Raw genomic sequence first — 21,163 nt, forward strand, 5'->3', positions numbered from 1 at the left:
ATATGCTTTTCACATAACACCAAACTGTATAAAAACAGGAAGTTCAACAACCACATAGTTTTGTTTTCTTGAGCAGTATAGCTTGATAATGCAGCAAGTATGCATTTACAGCAATACAGAGGCCTTTGATATTATGATTGATCACTCATTTAAGAAACTACAGATCCCCCGAAGTCCCAAAGATAGTATTTTTTTTATCTTGTGCAAACAAGATACAGCTGTGGATTTTGTCCTCTGTCGCTTACATTGAAAGAGCATGAGGAGGGGATCACAGAATGAAAAACTTGTTTTAATGCCCATTTGGGCATCTGACTATTGTTTTAAGATACACTTGAAATTTTGTGAACCTATCCTTTAAAGGGCTCAGTAATAAATACTTCCACTTTAATATTTAAACTCACTACCACCAGAAGGTCACAAGATGGTGCCAAAGTAATGAATTTTCAAAACCTACACATCGTGACCTTGACAAATAAATCAGACAAAGCAACATTTCTAAAAATAATAATAATAATAATAATAAATGTATAATTTAGAATAGAATCACTCATATGTATATGTCTTTCTTGCAGACTTGTAGAGAAACTAGATGAACTACAGTAAGAAAATAAATTTCATGATAAACCTCAATATTCTCACAATATTTGTTTTATACTTTGTACATAGAAATGGCAAATTGGATTCAAATCACACAGAAGAGATTTTATCTGCTAGTAAAGATGACTTTATCACGTTCAGTTCTTGTCTTTATTTACACAAGAGTACATGTAAGATGGCTGTCTCAGATAAGATGAGTTTTAGGGCTGACATTCACTTGGGGAGGAGACTGTGAGGAAATGAAAGTGTTAAAGTTCTGGAAGAAAACTGACAGGTTGGACTGATAAAGGAAGACTTTAGAAGAGTTCACATCCTCTCTCCAGTTCTCCTCTCATACGTTTGACAATCTGTTCACGATGCAGCTTTATGGAGCTCTGATCCTGTTTCTGACTCTGTCTACAGGTAAGAAAAGCTCGTGTTTCACATGCTTTGGCTGGACGTTGTTACACAGAAGTGAAATGTATTAATGTTAAAAGGTTGTTGTAGAATCTGAAAAATGAAGTGGTGTCTGTAACTTAGAGACGAGTGACAGGGAATATTATTTTTGTTTATTATTATATGAATCAATGAGATTAAAGATGTTTATTTGATTAACATAAAACGATGAAAATGTTTTTTAACACTGATCGGATTTTACAATTACCATTTGGCAACACAATTTTTTTTTTCTGTTTTTATTTTTATCAGATCATCATAAGGTATAAACCCTTTACAAACACAATAGGAGGGTTTAAAATCTGTTTAAACTGATGATTTTTTTCTCTTTTTTTGTGGAAATCAGTATCATGATGATCCTCAGATCTGAAGTATATGAAACTGTGTGTGACAGTATTTGTATTTCTGTACAGCATGTGGATTAAGATGCTACACATGTGTAACCACCGACCCTAAATCCTGCACAGAAGTCCTAACTTGTCCTGACAGCTCCAACCGTTGTTTCTCTCTGAATGTTAGTGGTAAGTTGTTCTTACATAGTATTACTAAATATATCTAATACTGAGCATTTCAAAGAGATGATCAAGTCTGAGCGGATATATTTCTGTTCCAAATGCATGGAGGCTGTTGTTGAAATTGAAGTTCTTCCATCATGTCTTGCAGGTGTAATCACAAAGGGCTGCCAAGTCAGTAATTTCTGTGTAAGCCCCATGAGTTGCTGTGAAGGGGACTTGTGTAACAATGCCATACCTACTGGTCCCAGTGTCATCCTCCTGCTGGTATCCTCAGCCATCATCACTCTCTTTCTTTGAGGCTCTTCAGCAGCTACAGCTTAAAATATGTTGTTATTTCTATCCTGCACTTTTTTTTCTCACCCAACTTGTACAACTCAGGAAGAATAAACAATTTTTAATGTAAAAGCTGTAAATGACATTGAAATGACAACAGATTGATATTCCTTCAATAAAACCACAATATGATTGAGCGTTAAATTGTTTTATTTCTTGCAAGCTACATTTCACATGACTATTTATATAAAATAATAACATGAATGATAAAACTGGACATACAGTATGAACAATCATGAGAATATTAAATAAATCATGTGGTTAGTTGTTGATCCTGGTGATTAATAAAGCACACCAGTAGACACAAAGATTTCAGACTTCCTCTTTTTAAGCCTCTTTTTACACAAAGTACTGCAGTACAATGCAACAACACTTCTAACATATGACCCCAATTTCTTCATGCACCTCAACCTGCAAATATCATTCTTTGATGTTCAGTAGAACACAGTATTAAGCTACACTTTGTTTTTAGAGGAAAAAACAAGGAGAAATCAAGAAATACTGCACTAACACATCCATGTTTGTTCAATTAAAATACCTATGATTGACTATTAAATTGTTTATTTTTATATGCTCTGTGTTACATCAAAGAACAACCTTGTTATGAGACCCTAACTAACGACCCTGATGAAGGCAACAAGCTGAAACTCATTGGTCTAACAATAAAGTTGTTCTACATACTACAAGTGCTGTCGGAGTTTTGTCCTCCATGAGATCCAAACTAGAAAGAAAAGTGATAAAACACAACATAAAATATGAACAATCATGTGGAAATTAATACATTATACAGTTAGTTTTTGATCCTGATGATTAACAAAGCAAAATAAAAGACAGATTTCTGACTTCCTGGTTTGATGCCGTTGAATACTTCTCACACCACAACTGCAGTGCAAAACACCAAAAGCTCAACTGACTCTCTCCAAATTAGACATAAATAAAATAAGATTTGGTGTGCCCTACATTCAAATGAAAAAATATTAATTTATCTGTAAAATAGAAGGAAGGCCTACAGCATATATGATAATCTATATGTGTAAATCAACTGGCAATATTAATAGAAGAAATTTTCCTGCAAATGATACAATTAATGTAGTTTACAAGTGAGAATTATGTCAGTTGCATTTGACATTATCCAAGGTTTTGTCCCCTTCACTTACATTAAAAGAGCTTTAGGAACGGATCTTCTAATGGCCAATATGAACAGGAGGAATGATTACAGCATGAAAAACTTGTTTTAATGCTCATTTGGGCACCTGACTATTGTTTTAAGATACACTTGAAATTTAGTGAACCTATCCTTTAAGGGGCTCAGTAATAAATACTTCCACTTTAATATTTAAACTCACTACCACCAGAAGGTCACAAGATGGTGCCAAAGTAATGAATTTTCAAAACCTACACATCGTGACCTTGATAAATAAATCAATGCAACATTTCTAAAAATGATAATGATAATAATAAATGTATAATTTAGAAAAGAATCACTCATATGTATGTGTCTTTCTTGCAGACTTGTAGAGAAACTAGATGAACTACAGTAAGAAAATAAATTTCATGATAAACCTCAATATTCTCACAATATTTGTTTTATAATTTGTACATAGAAATGGCAAATTGGATTCAAATCACACGGAAGAGATTTTATCTGCTACTAAAGATGACTTTATCACTTTCAATTCTTGTCTTTATTTACACAAGAGTACATGTAAGATGGCTGTCTCAGATAAGAGGAGGTCACTTTTAGGGCTGACATTCACTTGGGGAGGAGACTGTGAGGAAATTAAAGTGTTAAAGTTCTGAAATAAAACTGACAGGTTGGACTGATAAAGGAAGACTTTAGAAGAGTTCACATCTTCTCTCCAGTTCTCCTCTCATACGTTTGACAATCTGTTCACGATGCAGCTTTATGGAGCTCTGATCCTGTTTCTGACTCTGTCTACAGGTAAGAAAAGCTCATGATTCACATGCTTTGGTTGGACGTTGTTACACAGAAATGAAATGTATTAATGTTAAAAGATTATTGTAGAATCTGAAAAATGAAGTGGTGTCTGTAACTTAGAGACGAGTGACAGGGAATATTATTTTTGTTTATTATTATATGAATCAATGAGATTAAAGATGTTTATTTGATTAACATAAAACGATGGAAATATTTTTTAACACTGATCGGATTTTACAATTACCATTTGGCAGCGCAAATTTCTTTTTCTGTTTTTTGAGAGGAGCTACAGTGTAGGAACTTAACAAGGACTCATAATAAGCAAGTTCCTCATCCAATTCTCTAACTGGGAACATTTCTGAGAGTGATTGAGGACACAATGCACTAAACTGTGGTGATGAGTGTCTGCTTGCAATAAGAAACATTATTTTTTGACAGGTGGGGACATAAAATGTTTAAAACAAAAAGATCTGTTTAAAGTGATGATTTTTTTCCCTCTTTTTTGTCGAAATCAGTATCATGATGATCCTCAGATCTTAAGTATTTGAATTGTGTTTGACAGTATTTGTATTTCTCTACAGCACATGGATTAAAGTGCTACAAATGTGAAATGGCTAAGCCTAAAAGCTGCACAGAGGACGTAGTCTGTGATGACAAATCACACCGTTGTTTCTCCAAGAATGAGACTGGTAAGTTGTTCTTACATAGTATTACTAAATATAGCTAATATTGAGTGTTAAAAGAGAAAATCGAGTCTGAATTGATATATTTCTGTACTAAATGACCGGGGGCTGTTGTTGAAATTGAGGGTTTGCCATCATGTCTTGCAGGTTTAATCACCATGGGCTGCCACAGTGGTGATGCATGTGCAAGCCCCATGAGTTGCTGTGAAGGGGACTTGTGTAACAATGCCATACCTACTGGTCCCAGTGCCATCCTCCTGCTGGTATCCTCAGCCATCATCACTCTCTTTCTTTGAGGCTCTTCAGCAGCTACAGCTTAAAATATGTTGTTATTTCTATCCTGCACTTTTTTTTCTCACCCAACTTGTACAACTCAGGAAGAATAAACAATTTTTAATGTAAAAGCTGTAAATGACATTGAAATGACAACAGATTGATATTACTTCAATAAAACCACAATATGATTGAGCATTAAATTGTTTTATTTCTTGCAAGCTACATTTCACATGACTATTTATATAAAATAATAACATGAATGATAAAACTGGACATACAGTATGAACAATCATGAGAACATTAATAAATCCTGTGGTTAGTTGTTGATCCTGGTGATTAATAAAGCACACCAGTAGACACAAAGATTTCAGACTTCCTCTTTTTAAGCCTCTTTTTACACAAAGTACTGCGGTACAATGCAACAACACTTCTAACATATGACCCCAATTTCTTCATGCACCTCAACCTGCAAATATCATTCTTTGATGTTCAGTAGAACACAGTATTAAGCTACACTTTGTTTTTTAGAGGAAAAAACAAGGAGAAATCAAGAAATACTGCACTAACACATCCATGTTTGTTCAATTAAAATACCTATGATTGACTCTTAAATTGTTTATTTTTCATATGCTCTGTGTTACATCAAAGAACAACCTTGTTATGAGACCCTAACTAACGACCCTGATGAAGGCAACAAGCTGAAACTCATTGGTCTAACAATAAAGTTGTTCTACATACTACAAGTGCTGTCGGAGTTTTGACCTCCATGAGATCCAAACTAGAAAGAAAAGTGATAAAACACAACATAAAATATAAACAATCATGTGGAAATTAATACATTATACAGTTAGTTTTTGATCCTGATGATTAACAAAGAACACCAGTAGACATAAAGTTTTCAGACTTCCTCTTTTTAAGCCTCTTTTTACACAAAGTACTGCAGTACAATGCAACACCACTTCGACATATGCAACACCACTTCAACATATGCATCACCTGTCCCCCAGCAGTATAGCAGTACATGGGTTGCAGCTTTCTCGCTTTATTTCTCACATCTCACCACACACCTAGCACAACACACACACACACACACACACACACACCATGCCCGGAGACGACACTTATTGAGTGACTGACCAAAATGAAATGTTATTTTTGAAAACTGAATTGACTTTTCTCCTTTTTTCATAGGAAAGTATAAGCGGCCAGTTATTGTAGAATCTGAAAAGCAGTGGTGTCAATAATTTTGAGAAGTGTGACAGGGATTATTATTTTTGTTTTTTGTTATATAAATGAATGAGGATAAAGATGTTTATTTGATTAACACCAAAGGATGGAAATATTTTTAACAGTGAACGGATTTTAAAATGACCTTCCAATGCAGATTTCTTATTCTGTTTTTAAGAGGGACAACAGTGTAGGAACTGGAAACTTTTCTGACGGTGACTGAGGACAAACTGTGGTGATGAGTGTCTGTTTGCAATATGAAACATCACTTTGGTGTGGTGGGAACATAAAATGGTTTAACCTTCCAATAGTGTTCAGGTGTTTCAAGTTTAGTTATTATTTTCTGATCAGAACAAGGCTTCATTATATCCTCTACAATGGCCTACTGAATACAATAAAACACATGAACACTGAACACATTTTGATCTTTTTGTTTTGTTTTGTTTTTTTAATGCCTTTTTTTTTTTAAAAAAAGACATCTTTTAGTGAAGTTCCTTTGCGTTTTCTTTCTCGCTCTCCTCTTCATGTTCTCTCACTGGAAACATTTCTAAACTGTGGTGATGAGTGTCACCTAGTAGTAATTATGGGTTGTTTGTGCAGTGAAATACACAGTAAATGTTGCCAAACCTTCATGAATAACAATAATTACAATAAAACAATATAATAGTAATAAAATCCTATAAAATAGTATAATAATATTGTGTAATGATATTAAAATTATGTTTCATGCAAAGAAAGACTATTGCATTGGATTCAGTTGTAGAGTGGCATGCTGCAAATATGATCCCACGCACGCACCCCCCCCCCCCCCAGAATAGTTTGATAATGCGTCAAGTATGCTGCGGCTTTCTTGCTCTTTGTTTCTCACATCTCACAACACACACACACAAACACACACATACACACAGGCAGACACACAGTCAGACACACAGTCAGGCACACACACACACCAATTGACTTTTTTTCATAAGAAAGTATATGTGGTCAGTTATTGTAGAATCTGAAAAAGGCAGTGGTGTCCATAAGTTAGAGAAGAGTGACAGGGATTTTTATTATTATTATTATTATTATTATTATTATTATTATTACATGAACGAATGAGTTTAAAGATGTTTCTTTGATTAACACAAAAGAATGGAAATATTTTTAACAGTGATCGGATTTTAAAATTACCATTTGGCAACGCAAATTTCTTTTTCTGGAACAATAGTGTAGGAACTGGAAACATTTCTGAACTGTGGTTAACCACAAACTGTGGTGATGATGAGTGTCTGTTTGCAAAAGGAAACATCACTTTGGTGTGATGGGAACATAAAACGGTTCAACCTTCCAATAGTGTTCAGGTGTTTCAAGTTTAGTTATAATTTTCTGATCAGAACAAGGCTTCATTATATCCTCTACAATGGCCTACTGAATACAATAAAACACATTTTGATCTTTTTTTTTTTAATGCCTATAAAAAAAAATTAAAATTTACATTTATTAGTGTTTTGGGTCAGCATGACAAACTTGTTTTAATGCCCATTTGGGCACCTGACTATTGTTTTAAGATACATTTGAAATTTTGTGAACCTATCCTTTAAGGGGCTCAGTAATAAACACTTCCACTTCCACTAAACTCACTACCACCAGAAGGTCACAAGATGGTGCCAAAGTAATGAATTTTCAAAACCTACACATCGTGGCATTGACAAATAAATCAATGCAACATTTCTAAAAATGATAATGATAATAATAAATGTATAATTTGGAATAGGATCACTCATATGTGTTTCTTGCAGACTTGTAGAGAAACTAGAGGAACTATAGTAAGAAAATAAATTTCATGATAAACCTCAATATTTTCACAATATTTGTTTTATAATTTGTACATAGAAATGGCAAATTGGATTCATATGACACAAGAGAGATTTTATCTGCTAGTAAAGATGACTTTATCACTTTCAGTTCTTGTCGTTAATGTAGTTAACCGGTTTACTTAGGTTCGGGAGCAGAACCAGCCTCACCCACACCTCTAATCACCTGCCAAGCCCACTTATGCCGGGTCAACCCGTCCTACCCTGTTTGTCTCAGATTTCTCGAGCTCAGACAGAACGCGCTTGTCGCCTAAACGCCTAAACGTCTATTCAAACAAGACAAAAGGTAAAGATCATCTACCTACCATGAATCCGAAACTGCAAATCCACCCGACCGATTCAGACGGCGATACGTTTGACGATCTGTTCGACACCGGTCCACCAGACCCGCAGCAGCACCCAGATTACAGCCAAACACGCCGGCGTAGTCGCTTGAGGTCGGTGGTCAGCATACCTCAGACCCGCCAGCGTCTCTACCGTTCAAGCTTCACCAACGAGATCTCTCCGACTCCAACAGCCAAGACCCGCAGATCTCAAGCCTCCTCTCCTCCTTCAGCGAGGATCAGATGCCACGGGCAGGGTCGTAGGAGCCAGCTCCAACCCTCTCCTCATCGGCAGCTGACCCCATCGCCTAGGCTCCCAGCTCCCGGCTCTTCACCATGGCGCACCCGCGGTGCGCCATCAGCTGCGAGTCGGTAGTCTCCGCGTTCTCAAGCCGAGCCCAACATCAAACACTGGACTGTTGCTCGCCTCCAACGTTTCCTGCGGAGCGAGGGCATCCCATTTCACCGCAACGCAAACAAAGCCACACTTTTTCGACTGTATTCAGCCTCCATCGACGCAGCAACAAACGCCATACCTCTCGCACTTCCGGCTTCCTCACCTGAGCCACCGACCGCCGGTGTCGTCAGCCATGACGTCATCGGGCCGTCGCTGCCTCAGCCACAGCCCACACCATCAGCTCCCTCTGGTGGGGGCCAGGTTGTATGTCCCCCTGTGCCGGCTCCCCCTGTTTCTGAATTTTCTCAAATGATTTCAGCTTTCTTTTCATCCCTGTCTTCACAGGCTTCACAAAATCCCTGTGCACATACATCCTTTCATTCCGTCATCCCTTCCTCTACCCTTCCTTCAGCCATTCCCAGCCACACGGCTTCTGCTCCTCCTTTTTCTGCAATAGCCACCGCAGCAGCAGGAGAGCCTCAGTCAGCAACTCAAGCGGTCCCACCACAGGCCAACCAACTCGGTGATCTCCAACCCCCTCCTTCACTACCAACTAGTCTATCCTTTCCCCCTCCCTTCCCCTTCCCCACCCCATCCCTTCCCCAACGCCCAAATGTATTTTCTTATTGTGCCAGCAATTTCACCCTTGCCACAGCAGCACCACCTGTGCAGCCAGCTTCATCTGTCTATCGCCCTTCTCCTGTCTCTCCTGCACTACGCCAACAGATTCTCTCTGGTAATTACATAGATTTAGCCCAGCTCCTTAAGCCATCGGTCATCGACACTAATCAGATCAGAGAAGTGCAGACAAACTTCGGCTCCGTGCAACTCCGCCACTCACCCTCACAGTCTAAAGATCTAACCCCCACAGAATTTGCCTTCGCTTTTTCCCTTTACCATGACGTTATTTGCTCTGCTTTTCCCATACGGAGAGCAGAGCTGGACGAATATCTATCCATTGTGCTGGACATGGCTTTACGCTTTGGAGGGACAGGGTTCTACAGTTACCATGTGCACTTCGGCAACCAGGCAGCTGGCCGAATACAACAGTTTAACCAGGGAACGTACTGGGGCACCCTCGACTCCGAACTCTACTGCCGCATATTTGCAGCCCACACGTCCCTCTCAGTCTTCAACCGCCTGTCACCTGCCGCACCCCCACCTCCCATCATTCCTTGGCCCGTTAACATACGTCCTTCGGTCAATGTCCCCATGCCAAAGGGGGTCGACAGACGCGGAAGGCCGATCCTTTACCAGGGTGGCAGGATGGTGTGCAACAATTTCAACTACCTGGGCTGCGCTCTTTCCAACTGCCGCCTCCTGCATGTCTGCTCCTTCTGCGGCGGTGCGCATGCCAGGAGCACCTGCCCCCACAATCCAACCACAGCTGCAGACCAACTGGTACAGCACCTCAGCACCCCAGTTAAGGTAAATGTCCTTGCCACTGCTCTACAAAACCATCCTGATAGACAGCTTGTTCATTTTCTCATAGATGGCTTCACACACGGTTTCCATCCCAGTATGGCAGTTCTCCCTTACAATTCATATGTCTGTCACAACCTCCAGTCTGCTCTTGCAGAACCTCACACTGTTGACACTCTGTTGGCTAAAGAAGTCAAAGAAGGTTTCATGATAGGCCCGTTCAATATCCCTCCTTTTCCACTGTTCCGCATCTGCCCAGACGAATCCCTCGTCTCAGAGTCCCGATCTCCTTCCTCCACACTTCACGAGCTGTATCCCATCATAATAGCTGCCATTCTTTGGGGGCACTAATGGTCTAGGAACTCCATACTTATCCACTCCAACACTGCAGTCGTAGAGATCCTGAACAAAGGTCGATCTTGTTCTTTAGCCATCATGCAGTTCCTGCGCAGACTCACCTTATTCTCAGCTCAACACCAGTTCATCCTCCAGGCAGCCCACGTTCCTGGTCATCACAACAGCATTGCTGACTCATTGTCTCGCTTCTCGTTCCAGAAATTCAGACACTTGGCCCCAGAATCAGACCTTCACCTGACACCTATCCCACCGTTTTCAGCCACAATATTCAACTAGCTCCACAGCTGTCGAACCACTCTCACGCTTCACAAGAAGCAATCCTTAACAGTCTCACCCCAAGCACTCTCAGCCTACCTAACTGGCTGGAATTGCTTCAAGACATATCACTTCACCTACCAGCTGTCATTTCCCTCTCTGGACGTCATGTCCATCTGCAATTTCATCACCCATGCTCACTCCATCCAAAAAATATGGTCCTCCACCATCCAGACCTACTTAGCAGGAATCAACTTCTTCATCAAACTAGTCACCGGCTTCCATTGTCCTTCAACCTCCCATTCTCACGTTACTATGTTAATAAAAGGCCTGCGTAAACAGGAACTGGCTCTCCCAGCTAGGCGCTTGCCACTCACTTCAGACCTTCTCAGCCTCTGCATTCGCTCCCTTCGTTCAGGCTACATATCCCCTATGGTGGACCTAACCCTAGAATCCATGTTTCTGCTGGCCTAAACTGTGGTTATGAGTGTCTGCTTGCAATAAGAAACATTATTTTTTGACAGGTGGGGACATAAAATGTTTAAAACAAAAAGATCTGTTTAAAGTGATGATTTTTTTCCCTCTTTTTTGTCGAAATCAGCATCATGATGATCCTCAGATCAGAATTGTGTTCGACAGTATTTGTATTTCTGTACAGCACATGGATTAAAATGCTACACATGTGAAAAGGCTGAGCCTAAAAGCTGCAAAAAGGACGTAGTTTGTGATGACAAATCAAACCGTTGTTTCTCCAAGAATGAGACTGGTAAGTTGTTCTTACATAGTATTACTAAATATAGATAATATTGAGTGTTAAAAGAGAAAATCGAGTCTGAATTGATATATTTCTGTACTAAATGCCCGGGGGCTGTTGTTGAAATTGAGGGTTTGCCATCATGTCTTGCAGGTTTAATCACCATGGGCTGTCACAATAGTGATGCATGTGCAAGCCCCATGAGTTGCTGTGAAGGGGACTTGTGTAACAATGCCATACCTACTGGTCCCAGTGTCATCCTCCTGCTGGTATCCTCAGCCATCATCACTCTCTTTCTTTGAGGCTCTTCAGCAGCTACAGCTTAAAATATGTTGTTATTTCTATCCTGCACTTTTTTTTCTCACCCAACTTGTACAACTCAGGAAGAATAAACAATTTTTAATGTAAAAGCTGTAAATGACATTGAAATGACAACAGATTGATATTCCTTCAATAAAACCACAATGTGATTGAGCATTAAATTGTTTTATTCCTTACGAGCTGCATTTCACATCACTATTTACAGACAATAGTAGTGTGCATGATAAAACAGGACATGACGTATGAACAATCTTGACAAAATTGATAAATTATGTGGTTAGTTGTTGATCCTGATGATTAACAAAGAACACCAGTAGACATAAATATATGCATAATGCATCATTACCTCAGACACCTTGTATCTCCATAACACCTCAAACAGCTACACTTCCTTTTTAGAGGTGGAAAAATAAGAAATAAATCAGGAAATACTGCACTAACACATATATGCTCTGTGTTACATCAAATAACAGCTTTATTAGAGATCCTAACTAGAAAGAAGTGATAAAGAAGAGTGATAAAACAGGACATAAAATATGAACAATCATGAGAAAATTTATAAATTATACAATTAGTTGTTGATCCTGAGAATTAACAAAGCAGACTAGAAAATTGATTGCTGACTTCCTGATTTGGTGCTTTTTTTTTACTTTTCACACCACAACTGGTGTGCAAAGCATTGAAACCTCAGCTGACTACCCCTCCCACACACACACACACACAAACTCTCTCTCCGCTTTGGACACAAATAAGATGCAGCAAAGATTTGGTGTGCTCCACATTTAAATGAAAAATATTCCTTTTTCTTTTGTAAAACGGGAAATATGGCATATATATGATGGCTTTTATAGGTAAATCAACTGAAAATGATAGTAAAAGAAAATGTCCATCAGTTACTCTACTTAGTTTGTGGGTCTGAAAGTTTGAAACATCCATATCAAATGCAGCATGTTGCTGCTGTCATGTAGAAACCTTCTAATTCCCCTTCTAGTACATATTTTCAACTATTCTTAAGTATTAGGCAGATCACATCATTATTTACAGAAAAAGAATGAACAGTCATGAGAAAATTAACAAATTATATGTTTAGTTGTTGATCCTGAGGGTTAACAAAGCACACTAATAGACACATAGGCTTCCTGTAAAGCACACATGGTTTCTTGTCACACAAAGTACTTCTGCACAATGCATCACCACTTCCAAACCACCCCTATTTCTTTTTACACTTCAAACTTGTGAACTTTTGCTGCAGTGCTCTTGAGAGAATACTGACATACTGCATGACAGTGTGGTTTACCATCAGGCCAAAAGAAAACCTCTCCAGCGGATAGTGAACACAGCACAGGATAATCATCGGGCCCATCTACCGGACTACACTTCATGATGCCTGCAGTGGGCTCACAATATTATGAAGATCGATCCCACCTGAACCACCACCTGTTCAACTTCTTGTCGTCTGGAAGGAGATATAGAAACATTGCAGCTTGGACTTCCAGGAAGAAAAACAAGTTTCTTTCCCAGGGCTGTGGTTCTACTAAACAATGCTGCTTCTACCTCTATCCCCTCACACAAGTTCAGCACTTTAATATACTTTGCACTCTATTTATTTCATGTAATAGTCTAATGTTCTTAATTTTTTAAATCAATGTTTATCTGTTTGTTGTTTATCTTGTTATTAGTTTATTTTATTTTGTTACATGTGCTGTGCTTTTAGAGGGTTCTGCAATTTCGTTGTCTTGAAAAAGACAGTAAAGCTCTATCTATCTATCTATCTATCTATCTATCTATCTATCTATCTATCTATCTATCTATCTATCTATCAAACAGTGAACAGCATTCTTTGATGGTCTGTGGAACACAGTATTATAATTCTATTATATTATAACACAGTTTTCAGAGAAGCTACAATGTAGGAACTTAGTAAGAATTCATAATTAGCAGCTTGGTGTGCTCTACATTCAAGCGAAAAATATTTTCTTCTGTAAAACAGGAAATATGGCATATATATATGATCTTGATAGGTAAATCAACTGAAAATTGAAATTAATTGAATTTTTTTCCTGTAAATGATACAGTTCATGTTAGAATTATGTCAGTTGCATTTTATATTATCCAAAGTTACTGAAACAAAGACATCATTTTGACCATCCAAGTGAAATTCAGCATATTGCTATTGTCACATGAAAATTTTATAATTCCAGTTTTGATTATATTCATATTTTTTAACTAGTTTAAGGGTCACACAGTTTTGTTTAAAGTAACAAAAAAAATCTCTGACCTCCTGGATAATTCATCAGTTTTAACTTAAACCAACATTTTTGAAGCATATGCTTTTCACATAACACCACACTGTATAAAAACAGGAAGTTCAACAACCACATAGTTTTGTTTTCTTGAGCAGTATAGTTTGATAATGCATCAAGTATGCTGCGGTTTTCTTGCTCTTTGTTTCTCACATCTCACAACACAGCCGACACAACACACACAGACAGACACACACACAGACAGACAGACAGACACACACACACACACACACACACACACACACACACACACACACACACAGGCAGACACACAGTCAGACACACGCACACACACACACACACAAACACACAGGCAGACACACAGACAGACACACACACACACACACACACAAACACACAGGCAGACACACAGACAGACACACACACACCATGCCCAATATGACACTTGTGTGATTGACAAAAATGAAATGTAGTTTTTGGAAATTAAATTGACTTTTCTCTTTTTTTCATAGTAAAATATATGTGGTCAATTTTGACCCATATCAAAACAGATGTAAACATAATTGCTCATTTTAATGTACAAAAAAACAAAAACAAGTTATTTTGGGACTTATTTTGTTTCATCAGATCATCTCATGATTGCCTGTTCTGTTCATCATAAGCAATAAAATAGATAAATTGTGCCTATTTTAAACTAACAATTATTTGTACATTGTAAGTTAAATGTGGTCTAAGGCAGGGGTTCTCAACCTTTTGTAACTTAAGGCCCACTTCTGATTGTTAAAAAAGCTCCGAGGACCACCTTCCCAAATAAATGAAAAAAAACAATCAAACAAACAAACAAAAAAAAAACATAACATGACAAAAAACTGGGCTGTAAATATGTGTTATGTCACCTGTCAGCTGTAATGACCAAAATAAATATTCTGTTTACCCTAAGTGAGACTCCTGGGCTTGCTCCTGGGAAAAATTAGATCAAGTCGTGGTGGGATGGTTGAGAGTCTGACACGCAGAGTGGCATCCAAGTTGCTTTCAGTTTGCTCTTTGCCTTTGATTTTGTGACACTTTGTGTCACAATGAAAAACCCTGACTCACATAAATAGGTGGTCGTGAAAGGCAACAGAAATTTGATGACCCGTTTTGACAGAGAGAGATATTGACTGGAAGCCATTATGAAGCAACATCAAATTGTGTGAGCTGAAGCTTCGGCTGCTGTTTGCTGATAGTTCCATCAGTTCATTTTCCAACACAGTGGATAGAGACATGTCTTCTGCAGCAGAATCCACAGAGAAAGCTAGCTAGCTAACAGTGGCAAAACAAGTTTGTCACTACCTAATGATGTGTTGTGATTGGCGTGGTGATCTTAAAATGTAACTGGTCCTTTAAATTATGCATTTTAATTTGATGTTTTTATTTATTTAGATATAAAAATGACTAGCTTTGTAAATTATCAGAAAAAATAATTTTAACCATTTGGCAGTACCACTGCCTCCGCAGCCCACTAGATGGTACTCTGAGCCCAACCTGTGGGCTGCAGCAAGGTTCATAAAATATCAAAATAAGTATATATTTATTATTGTTATGGATGAATAATAAGTCACTTAGCAGATAAAACATTTTACTGGATGATAATAAGTGTTTTTTTCAGTGATTTATAATGAATTCAAACACGGGTCAAATTTGACCACGTAAGGTGTAAACTTACTTTTTTGTGGAAATCAAAATCATGATGATCCTCAGATCTGAAATATATGAAACTGTGTGTGACAGTTTTTGCATTTCTATACAGCATGTGGATTAAAATGCTACACATGTGCAGACACTGACCCTAAATCCTGCACAAAGGTCATAACGTGCTCACAGCTTAAACCATTGCACCTCCATGGATCTGAATGGTAAATTTTTCTTACATAGTATTGCTAAATATAGATAACATTGAGCATTTCAAAGAGATGATCATCCAACTGAAATGCTGCATATTGCTATTGTCATGTGAAAAAATTCTACTTCCAGTTTTGATTATGTTCATATTTTTAACTAGTTTTAAGGATCACACAGTTTTGTTTAAAGTAACCAAATAATTCTCTTACCTCCTGAGCTTTGGAAACCCTCCCAACAGTACTCCTGGATAATTCATCGGTTGTAAGTTAAACCAACATGTTTGAAGAATACGCTTTTCACATAACACCAAACTGTATAAAAATAGGAAGTTCAGCAATCACATAGTTTTGTTTTTTTGAGCAGTATAGTTTGATAATGCTGCAACTATTCATTTACAGCAATACAGAGGCTGTTTATATTATCATTCATCACTTACTTAAGAAACTACAGAGCCCCTTAGGTCCCCAAAGATAGTTTTTTTTATCTTGTGCAAACAAGATACAGCTGTGGATTTTGTCCCCTGTCACTTATATTGAAAGAGCATGAGGAAGGGATCACAGAATGAAAAACTTGTTTTAATGCCCATTTGGGCAACTGACTATTGTTTTAAGATACATTTGAAATTTAGTTATTAATTTAAACTCACTACCACCAGGAGGTCACAAGATGGTGCCAAAGTTGAGGAATTTTTAAAACCTGCACATCGTGGCATTGACAAAGAAATCAAAGCAACATTTCTAAAAATGATAATGATAATAATAAATGTATAATTTGGAATAGAATCACTCATATGTGTTTCTTGTAGACTTGTGGAAAAACTAGATGTAAGAAAATAAATTTAATGATAAACCTCAATATTTTCACAATATTTGTTTTATAATTTGTACATAGAAATGGCAAATTGGATTCATATCACACAAAAGATTTTATCTGCTTCTAACGATGATTTTATCACTTTCAGTTCTTGTCTTTATTATCATTAAAATTACCATTTGGCAACAGAGATTTCTTTTTCTGTTTTTAAGAGGAACAGCAGTGTAGGAACTAAATAAGGATTCATAATTAGCAGTTCCTTTGCATTTTCTCTCTCCTTTTCCTCTTCATGTTCTCTTACTGGAAACATTTCTGAAATGTGGCTCACAGGAAACTGTGGTGATGAGTGTCTGCTTGCAGTAGGAAGACACTTTTTGAGCAGTGCAAGCTTAAAATTGTTAAAACAAAAAGATGCTTAAACCGATGATTTTTTCCTCTTTCTTGTGGAAATCAGTATCATGATGATTGTTACATCTTAAGTGTATGAAACTACTTTGTGTGACAGTATTTGTATTTCTGTACAGCATGCGGATTAAGATACTACACATGCACTGATGCTGACTCTAAATCCTTCACAGAGATCATAACTTGTCCTGACTTGTTAAACCGTTGTTCCTCCGTGGTTGTGAATGGTGAGTGTAAGTTGTTCTTACATAGTATTACTAAATATAGCAATTATTGAGCATTTCAAAGAGATGATCAAGTCTGAGTTGATATATTTCTGTACTGAATGCTTGGAGGCCGTTGTTGAAATTGAGATTTTTCCACCATGTCTTGCAGATTTAACCACCAAGAGCTGCCACAATAGTGATGCATGTGTAAGCCCCATAAGTTGCTGTGAAGGGGATTTGTGTAACAATGCCATACCTACTGGTCCCAGTGTCATCCTCCTGCTGGTATCCTCAGCCATCATCACTCTCTTTCTTTGAGGCTCTTCAACAGCTACAGCTTAAAATATGTTGTTATTTTCTATCCTGCACTTTTTTTCTCACTTTTTTTCTGAGTTACATCAAAGAACAACCTTGTTATGAGACCCTAACTAATGACCCTGATGAAGGCAACAAGACGAAACACATTGGTATAACAATAATTATAATAACAATAGTTGTTCTATATACTACAAGTGCTGTCAGAGTTTTGACCTCCATGAGATCCTAACTGGAAAGAAAAGTGATAAAACACGACATAAAATATGAACAATCATGTGCAAATTAATACATTATACAGTTAGTTGTTGATCCTGTTGATTAACAAAGCAGAATAAAAGACAGATTTCTGACTACCTGCTTTATCCCTTTTAATACTTCTCATACCACAACTACAGTGCAAAACACCAAAAGCTCAACTGACTCTCTCGATGTAAAATATGAACAATCATGAGCAAATTGATAAATTATGAGGTTAGTTGTTGATCCTGAGGATTAACAAAGCAGCATAAAAGACAGATTTCTGACTTCCTGGTTTGATGCCCTTTTCACACCATTACTGCAGTGCAAAACATTAAAGGTCAACTGACTCTCTCCACATAGACACAAATAAAATGCAGCAAAGATTTGGTGTGCTCCGCATTCAAACTAAACCTTTATAGGTAAATCAACTGAAAATTGTATGAGAAGAAATGTTCCTGTAAATGATTCAGCTAATGAATGTGAGAATGATGTCAGTTGTGTTTGATATCATCCTAATTTATTGAAACAAAGACACATTATTTTAATCATCCGAGTGAAATGTAGTATATCGCAATTGTCATGTGAAAAATTTCTAATTCCAGTTTTTTAACACAGTTTTGTTTAAAGTAACAAAAACACTCTCTGACCATTTTCACTGGACAACATATTTCTAGTGATCGCATTTTAAAATTACCATTTGCCAACACAAATTTCTTTTTATGATTTTTAGGAGGAACAACAGTGTAGGAAGTTCATAAGGATTCATAATTAGCAGCTCCTTTGCATTTTCTTTCCCTTTCCCCTTTTCATGTTCTCTCACTGGAAACATTTCTGAACTGTGGTGATGAGTGTCTGCTTGCAATAGGAAACACCATGTTTTGAGTGGTAGGAACTTAAAATGGTTAAAACAAAAATATGTTTAATCTAATGATTTTTTCCTCTTTTCCTCTTTTTTGTGGAAATCAGTATCATGATGATCCTCATATCTGAAGTATATGAAACTGTGTGTGACAGTATTTGTATTTCTGTACAGCATGTGGATTAAAATGCTACACATGTGTAATCGCCGACCTTAAATCCTGCACAGAAGTCCTAACTTGTCCTGACATCTTCAACCATTGTTTCTCTCTGAATCTTAATGATAAGTTGTTCTTACATAGTATTACTAAATATAGCTAATATTGAGCATTTCAAAGAGATGATTGAATCTGAGCTGATATATTTCTATACTAAATACCCGGAGGCTCTTGTTGAAAGTGAGGTTTTTCCATCATGTCTTGCAGGTTTTATCATCAAGAGTTTCCTACCAGTGATGCATGTGTAAACCCCTTAGCCTGCTGTGAAGGGGACTTGTGTAAAATTGCCATACCTACTGGTCCCAGTGTCATCCTCCTGCTGGTATCCTCAGCCATCATCACTCTCTTTAAGTTTTAAGCCTTTAAGTTTTTAAGCTTCTTTTTACTAAAAATACTGCTGTACAATGCATCCACACTTCCAACACTGTAGGACCCTCAACCTCAACCTACAAATATCATTCTTTGGTCTTCTGTATAACACAGTATTAATCTATGTTTCTTTTTTTAGAAGTGGGAAAAAACAAGAAGAAATCAAGAAATACTGCACAAACATCCATGTTTGTTCAATAGAAATACCTATAATTCATCACTGAATTGTTTTATAACTTATATAATCTGCATTACATCAAATAACAGCCTTGTTATGAGACCCTAGAGACTACAAGTTGATTGATAAAATAGGCAATGAGCAAATTAATAAATTATATGGTTAGTTGTTGATCCTGAGGATTAACAAAGCAGCATAAAAGACAGATTTCTGACTTCCTGGTTTGATGCATTTTTCACACCATTACTGCAGTGCAAAACATTAAAGGTCAACTGACTCTCTCCACATAGACACAAATAAAATGCAGCAAAGATTTGGTGTGCTCCGCATTCAAACTAAACCTTTATAGGTAAATTAACTGAAAATTGTATGAGAAGAAATGTTCCTGTAAATGATTCAGCTAATGAATGTGAGAATGATGTCAGTTGTGTTTGATATCATCCTAATTTATTGAAACAAAGACACATTATTTTAATCATCCGAGTGAAATGTAGTATATCGCAATTGTCATGTGAAAAATTTCTAATTCCAGTTTTTTAACACAGTTTTGTTTAAAGTAACAAAAACACTCTCTGACCATTTTCACTGGACAACATATTTCTAGTGATCCCATTTTAAAATTACCGTTTGCCAACACAAATTTCTTTTTATGATTTTTAGGAGGAACAACAGTGTAGGAAGTTCATAAGGATTCATAATTAGCAGCTCCTTTGCATTTTCTTTCCCTTTCCCCTTTTCATGTTCTCTCACTGGAAACATTTCTGAACTGTGGTGATGAGTGTCTGCTTGCAATAGGAAACACCATGTTTTGAGTGGTAGGAACTTAAAATGGTTAAAACAAAAATATGTTTAATCTAATGATTTTTTCCTCTTTTCCTCTTTTTTGTGGAAATCAGTATCATGATGATCCTCATATCTGAAGTATATGAAACTGTGTGTGACAGTATTTGTATTTCTGTACAGCATGTGGATTAAAATGCTACACATGTGTAATCGCCGACCTTAAATCCTGCACAGAAGTCCTAACTTGTCCTGACATCTTCAACCATTGTTTCTCTCTGAATCTTAATGATAAGTTGTTCTTACATAGTATTACTAAATATAGCTAATATTGAGCATTTCAAAGAGATGATTGAATCTGAGCTGATATATTTCTATACTAAATACCCGGAGGCTCTTGTTGAAAGTGAGGTTTTTCCATCATGTCTTGCAGGTTTTATCATCAAGAGTTTCCTACCAGTGATGCATGTGTAAACCCCTTAGCCTGCTGTGAAGGGGACTTGTGTAAAATTGCCATACCTACTGGTCCCAGTGTCATCCTCCTGCTGGTATCCTCAGCCATCATCACTCTCTTTAAGTTTTAAGCCTTTAAGTTTTTAAGCTTCTTTTTACTAAAAATACTGCTGTACAATGCATCCACACTTCCAACACTGTAGGACCCTCAACCTCAACCTACAAATATCATTCTTTGGTCTTCTGTATAACACAGTATTAATCTACGTTTCTTTTTTTAGAAGTGGGAAAAAACAAGAAGAAATCAAGAAATACTGCACAAACATCCATGTTTGTTCAATAGAAATACCTATAATTCATCACTGAATTGTATAACTTATATAATCTGCATTACATCAAATAACAGCCTTGTTATGAGACCCTAGAGACTACAAGTTGATTGATAAAATAGGCAATGAGCAAATTAATAAATTATATGGTTAGTTGTTGA

The 21,163-nt window shown here is 37.2% G+C and overlaps 3 protein-coding genes across 3 annotated transcripts; all 3 read left to right on the top strand.

The window, feature by feature from the left end:
- The first annotated feature begins 840 nt into the window (after positions 1–840).
- Positions 841–2,017, top strand: LOC137172394 (lymphocyte antigen 6G-like). Its single transcript, XM_067576802.1, has 3 exons — positions 841–999; positions 1,446–1,553; positions 1,696–2,017. Exons 1-3 carry the CDS (start codon positions 954–956, stop codon positions 1,842–1,844), a joined length of 303 nt encoding a protein of 100 aa, XP_067432903.1. The 5' UTR covers positions 841–953; the 3' UTR covers positions 1,845–2,017.
- Positions 2,018–3,423: 1,406 nt separating this feature from the next.
- LOC137171647 (lymphocyte antigen 6S-like) lies at positions 3,424–17,620 on the top strand. The gene is made up of 4 exons (XM_067575689.1): positions 3,424–3,822; positions 15,744–15,849; positions 16,053–16,072; positions 17,429–17,620. Exons 1-4 carry the CDS (start codon positions 3,777–3,779, stop codon positions 17,575–17,577), a joined length of 321 nt encoding a protein of 106 aa, XP_067431790.1. The 5' UTR covers positions 3,424–3,776; the 3' UTR covers positions 17,578–17,620.
- Positions 8,168–11,851, top strand: LOC137201336 (uncharacterized). The gene is made up of 6 exons (XM_067616339.1): positions 8,168–8,534; positions 8,691–8,831; positions 8,927–9,104; positions 9,217–10,009; positions 11,274–11,381; positions 11,523–11,851. Exons 1-5 carry the CDS (start codon positions 8,168–8,170, stop codon positions 11,283–11,285), a joined length of 1,491 nt encoding a protein of 496 aa, XP_067472440.1. The 3' UTR covers positions 11,286–11,381; positions 11,523–11,851.
- Positions 17,621–21,163: the final 3,543 nt, after the last annotated feature.

This window comes from Thunnus thynnus, chromosome 2 (assembly GCF_963924715.1).
Source record: "Thunnus thynnus chromosome 2, fThuThy2.1, whole genome shotgun sequence".
In the NCBI taxonomy this organism is placed as follows: Eukaryota; Metazoa; Chordata; class Actinopteri; order Scombriformes; family Scombridae; genus Thunnus; species Thunnus thynnus.